Here is a 5,510-nt window from a genome sequence, read left to right on the forward strand (position 1 = left end):
CCAGCCACTAAATCTATGGCAAATCCTCTCCAACTGGCATTCAAATGCAGTTTCTGTATACTGTTCAAGTCTGCCCACTCTTCTGAGATTTCCCCTCAATGTGCAGTGTCCCCCAACACCTGAAAACTCTGGAAAGGCTTCCTCCTCTTGCAGACCTCTGTGGAGAGCCAGCTAATCCCAGGTGGTTGCAATCACTTGCCTTGAATTCATCAGATTTCTCCCCTTCTGGATCATATGCTATATCCAGCTCACCACCTCCTTGCTGTACTCCCTGAGATATGACTCCGGCTAAGGTCCTCATGCCAGGTACAGCTGGGTTTTCTTTTCCCCAGGTCATTGTAGGAGAGCTCAGCTCAAGGATCCTTCTGGTCCAACATCTTGCTCTGCCCCAGTTTAAAGATTCTTTATCTGACAATTGGCTAAAAGAGTTAGGTGTTGCTAAAAGACCAGGAGTCAGTGAAAAGATATGCTTAAGATAAAGGATCTTGCCTGTAATCCTAGCACTTGGGAGGCCAAGGCAGGTGGACTGCTTGAGCTCAGGAGTGCCAGACCAGCCTGAGCCAGATCCAGGCCCTGCCCCCCAAATAGCTAGACATTGTGGAGGGCACCTATAGTCCCAGCTACTGCTACTTGGTAGCCTTAGGAAGGAGAATTACTTGAGCCCAACAGTTTGAGGCTGCTGTGAGCTATGATGCCACAGCACTCTATAGAGAGTAACAAAGTGAGACTCTTTCTCAATTAAAAAAAGAGAGAGAGAGAGATAAAGGGTCAGTTAATTAGAGACAAAGGAGGGACATAATCAAGTGGTTTGTTATGTATATTGAAGACCTGCAGGTAGGTCTTGCATAGCCTTAGGCCTGGTAATGAGTCACAAAGGACATCTCTAAGAAGGGCTGGAGGCATGATGAGGCATATCTGATCTTTCTCATGGCTAGGAACTCAGTTTTAGGAATCTTGGCCAAGAGGGAATCCAGTCAGTCAACCACTTAGGGAGAGCCTTAAGATTTTATTTTAATTCACATAGGGAAGGTGGAAGAATGTTTGATTCTGTCTTTTTTTTTTTTTTGAGACAGAGCCTGGAGCTGTCCCCCTGGGTAGAGTGCCGTGGCATCAAAGCTCACAGCAACCTCCAACTCCTGGACTCAAGTGAGTCTCCTGCCTCAGCCTCCCAATATAATTCATTAGTAGTGGAATAACATAATTCAGTTTTAGGAGTTAGACCAGCCTGCAGACCTAAAGTTTACAATTTATATGTCTTTGCTTCTGGGAGGCTGACAAGAAATTTCCTTAAGGAATGATCTGTGGGGCCAGTTTGTCCAAGATGTCCAGGGCCTTTACTTCCCCCCATCCCTTTGCAAAAGGAGTTAGGTGCAGTGGTCCTGAGATTTGTATTTTCTTTTACAATACTGTAAAGGGAGTATCACTGAGTGATTATTCCAATCCCACAATGGGATACACAACCTGTAGACCACTTTGAGGTTAAAGAAAGTATGGGGTGGGGGTGGCACCTGTGGCTCAGTGGGTAGGGCACCAGCCCCATATACTGAGGGTGGTGAGTTCAAACCTGGTCCCAGCCATACTGCAAAAACAAAAAAATAGCCGGGTGTTGTGGCGGGTGCCTATAGTCCCAGCTACTCGGGAGGCTGAGGCAAGAGAATTGCCTAAGCCCAGGAGTTGGAGGTTGCCGTGAGCTATGTGACTCCAGGGCACTCTACCCAGGGTGATAAAGTGGGACTCTGTCTCTACAAAAAAAAAAAAAAAAGAAGAAGAAGAAGAAGAATTAGAAGAAAGAAAGAAAGAAAGAATGGGAGATTAGCAAGTGGCAAAACAGATTATGGAAGACAAGAGGTTTGGCCAGCCAAGCTGGTCTTGTTATGTAGATGAACCTCACAGGTAGCGTCCCTCAGAGAGAATAGATGGTAATAATTTCTTTCAGACTTTTAAAGGCCTCAGACTCTCATTTATAATTAATCATTTTCCAGTTTCAGAAAAGAGGGTACCTCTGTGAAAGCTAGGCTGCATCTATGCAGATTTCCTCTACAGATGCAAATTTCCTTCCACAAAAGACAACTTTGTAGCCATTCCTAGTATTTCCAGCCCTTATGAATAGGCCTGAAATGTGTCAAAGAAGTGTATTTTGGAGTGAAATAGTTTGGTTTTCTGCAGGGCCTCATGCTGGAAAACATCTGTGTGTGCATCTTGTCTCTCTAACTCCCTCTAATGCTCTTGAAAAATAAAGATCCCCTCTTTCTTCCTTTCATAACAATTGAGTAACTCACCTCTGGGGGAGGAAATGCCAGAGGAGGGATTTCAGGCACCAGTAACTAGCTAGGAGTAGGGTCTTTCTGCAGGAAGCTGTCAGCTCTGTATGGGGAAAATCCTGGCAGAGAGAAGAGTAAGAACCTTGAGCCTAACACAATCACTTTTCATGTTTCCTCCTCTAACCCCCCAAACAACTCATTAGGATAGAATTTATGATTTTACAAAGAACTGAAGTTCAGAAAGAGAAAGTTAGATGAGGTCCTCTATTTCAGATGATTAGCACAGGGGGTTAGAACCAAACCAACAGCTTGGTGGTTACTGACGCACTGCCCCAGAACTTGTTCAGACCCAAGAGCTGAGCTGATACTGGAGTCTAGTTTCCTCGGCTTTCCACAAGCCTTGTGACTTCCACCATGCCATTGTGCCACACCCGAAGGCTTTCCAACACCCCATGTGGGACCCTGACTCTGTCACCACCAGGGATGGGACATAAGGAAAAGGTCAGGAAAAGTGGCATACAGGATCCAGACCACAGGTCCCTGCTTGTGATGAAGGCGTCACCAGAGTCATCCCAGAGAAACTTGCCTTCTCAGGGCGGCTTTAGGGTGTGGGAGGCAGGGAGAGGACTTTCAAGGTCTCTTTTTGTTGGAGGGTGTCTATATTTTTGAGAATTTCCTGAAATGAGGGCCTCTGGGACACTGGGACTGGTCAGCGAGAAAGGACCCAAGAAAGGGCAGCCCTACCTGGGCAGGAGAGGGGCACAGAAAGCCCAACAGGGAGCAGAGCAGTCCCAAATCCCGCGGAGAAGGAGCCGAGACTGGAAAGCTTCGGATCCTCAGCCGGCGAGAGGTGGGACCGAGGGCGGCCCAGGCTCAAGTCCAGCTTGGGGGCCCAGAGTGGCCTGGCGAGCTGCCCTTCCCTCAGTGGGGTCAGGGTCATCGGGTGGAAGGGGTGGGGAGCTTGGTGGGTGGGCCAGGGTGGGAGGGCGCGGGGAGGGAACCCCGCCCCAGAGGCTTGTCCTAGCGCGGTGGGGCGCAACGGAGTGGCTGCAGGGGTGGGGCGGAGTGGGGGGCGGGGGCAAGCGGGGCACCCACGGCAGGGCGAGGGGGGCGAAGAGCCGGAAGAGGCGGACAGCTCAGGCTGGGATTTCAGCCGCGAACCGTTAGGCGCGACCCCAAGGCGCAGGGAAAGAGGTGAGGAGAGAGAGCGGCAGGGGGGTGGGGAGAGTGGGCGAGTGGAGCGAGCAGTTCCAGGGCCAGAGTGTGCAAAGCCTTGGCCTTAAGGCAACTGCCCTGTTATCTCCTCCCTGAGGGGCCTCAGTTTCCACATCTGTGGCTTTTTGGTCCCAAGACCACCAGTACAGACAGGGTTCTCCAGCAGAGTCACCCCCTCCGGCAACCCCAATCTTGGATTAGGGGACAGATCAGAAGGGCTGGACGAATGGTAGTAGGGAAGGCTCCAGAAAAGGGCAAGGAGGGAGAATCTTGCCTGAAGCCGGCAAGCCTAGGGCCAGGCCGGGACGAGTCCCCCATTTCTGGATAGGAGTAGGGCTGATGGCAGTGGGCAGCGCTGGTGCCGGGAGGGTTGAGCGTCCTGCAGTTTCCACCCGCGTAGGGCCTGTCCTGCGTGTTTACATCCTGCCCCCAAATATTTAGCCTCCAGTGGGTCCTTTCTCCACGCCCCAGGCCTGCTCCTCCCGCTATGGGCCTGGGCAGGGCTAGGGGCAGGGCCAATGGACTGGAGCTGGGGGAGTCCGGCATGGGGAAGAGGGGGCCTCGGAGACCCTGCTGAGAGAATGGGCTAGAGAGAGGCTGAGAGTGGGAGTAGGCAACCGTGCTTCCTTGGGCCTTGGCAGGGAACAGTGCGGACCATGGAGATACCAGGGCTATCTAGAGAAAAGGCCATTTTCCTGCTCCTCAATGTCTACCCAGCATTCTGCCGGGCATGCCAAGTGTTCTACAGGGATAGGGCAGGGGAGGAGGTATCCCCAGGCTGGCATGGAGAGTTGAAGACGCCCCACACGCACACATTTTGCAGGGCTGGAGTGGCAGAGCTGAAGCTATGCGGCTGCTGCTGATCTTGCTGGCCCTGTGGCTGGGCGCCGTGAGCCCTAGCATGGCTGAGCTCACGCGGGCACAACGGCGGGGCCTGCAGGTGGCCCTGGAGGAGTTCCACAAGCACCCACCTGTGCAGTGGGCCTTCCGTGAGACACAAGTGGACAGTGCCATGGACATGGTTAGCACTTTGGCCCCATGTGAGGGAGGAGGGCTGCCCCTTGGAGACAAGCACGTTCCCAGGAAGAGTTTTTGAAGTGCTTAGGCCCCAACCTAGCCATCTCCTTCAAGTGCTATGTAATCCTGGCGAGTCACAGCCAAGAATTGCTTTCTCCATTAGTTGACTGCTGGCCATCCTGTGTTACTATCTGTCCACAGCCCTTCCCAGCTGGGACATTTGTGAGGCTGGAATTTAAGCTCCAGCAGACAAGCTGCCAGAAGAAGGACTGGAAGAATCCTGAGTGCAAAGTGAAGCCCAACGGGGTGAGTGAGAGGCACCTGCTGAGTATGTGCGTAGAATTGGGAGATCCCACTACCAGGAGCTCCACAGATGCTGAAGGCTCAGCCTGAGCCCACAGTTGTGAGGTGGGTGGTGGGCTGGGGTCCTGGTAAGTAGAGAGAGGGGCGGGAGGACTGGTTTACCCTGGACTTACTTTCTTCAGGACAGGGCTCCCCTCCGTCTAAGTTCATCTCAGCCTTTAGGTCTTGGTGGAAGAAGCCCATGGTGCAGGATTTGTCTGGCGTGGGGTCCCCAGGTGGGCTCATTCATAGCAGAGCTCCACTCTTGTCAGCCACCTTGGGGGCAAACTGTTGCCATGGGGGGATGTCTGGGGAGGGGATGCAGTGATCTGAGTTCTGGTTCTCACTCAGGGTACCAGTAGGGGCTCTGTAGGTTCTGTGAAGTCCTGGTTACCTGTGTCTTTTTAGGGAGGGCCCTGAAACACTGCAGTGACTTCCAAACCTCTTATTTTGGGACACTTTCATTTAAATCAAATCTTAGAAAAAATGTAAATAAATAGAAGACAGTGGAGTGGTTCTGGTGGAAGAACCCATCTGGGGAGGATTCTTGCCTTCACACTAGCACTAACATGCACACCCCTGGACATACCCACATGTATGGTCCTCACACATTATCACACACATGCTTGTTCACATACATGCTGCATACACCCCCATCTGGGAAGCATGGCTGCC

The 5,510-nt window shown here is 52.0% G+C and overlaps 1 protein-coding gene across 1 annotated transcript; it reads left to right on the forward strand.

The window, feature by feature from the left end:
* The first annotated feature begins 3,341 nt into the window (after nucleotides 1-3,341).
* RARRES2 (retinoic acid receptor responder 2) lies at nucleotides 3,342-4,918 on the forward strand. Its single transcript, XM_003792092.3, has 3 exons — nucleotides 3,342-3,455; nucleotides 4,300-4,497; nucleotides 4,695-4,918. The coding sequence occupies exons 2-3, from the start codon at nucleotides 4,324-4,326 to the stop codon at nucleotides 4,884-4,886; spliced, it is 366 nt and encodes a 121-aa protein (XP_003792140.1). The 5' UTR covers nucleotides 3,342-3,455; nucleotides 4,300-4,323; the 3' UTR covers nucleotides 4,887-4,918.
* The last annotated feature ends 592 nt before the right edge of the window (nucleotides 4,919-5,510 follow it).

The sequence above is a fragment of the Otolemur garnettii genome, unplaced genomic scaffold (assembly GCF_000181295.1).
Source record: "Otolemur garnettii isolate 467f Iridium unplaced genomic scaffold, OtoGar3 scaffold00053, whole genome shotgun sequence".
Taxonomy (NCBI): Eukaryota; Metazoa; Chordata; class Mammalia; order Primates; family Galagidae; genus Otolemur; species Otolemur garnettii.

What these genes read in the sequence shown, in the direction of transcription:
- RARRES2 (XM_003792092.3), top strand. Translation starts at nt 4,324, where the DNA reads ATGCGGCTGCTGCTGATCTTGCTGGCCCTGTGGCTGGGCGCCGTGAGC. An exon ending in TGGACAGTGCCATGGACATG is followed by an intron (nt 4,498 to 4,694) that starts GTTAGCACTTTG and finishes ATCTGTCCACAG; the next exon opens with CCCTTCCCAGCTGGGACATT.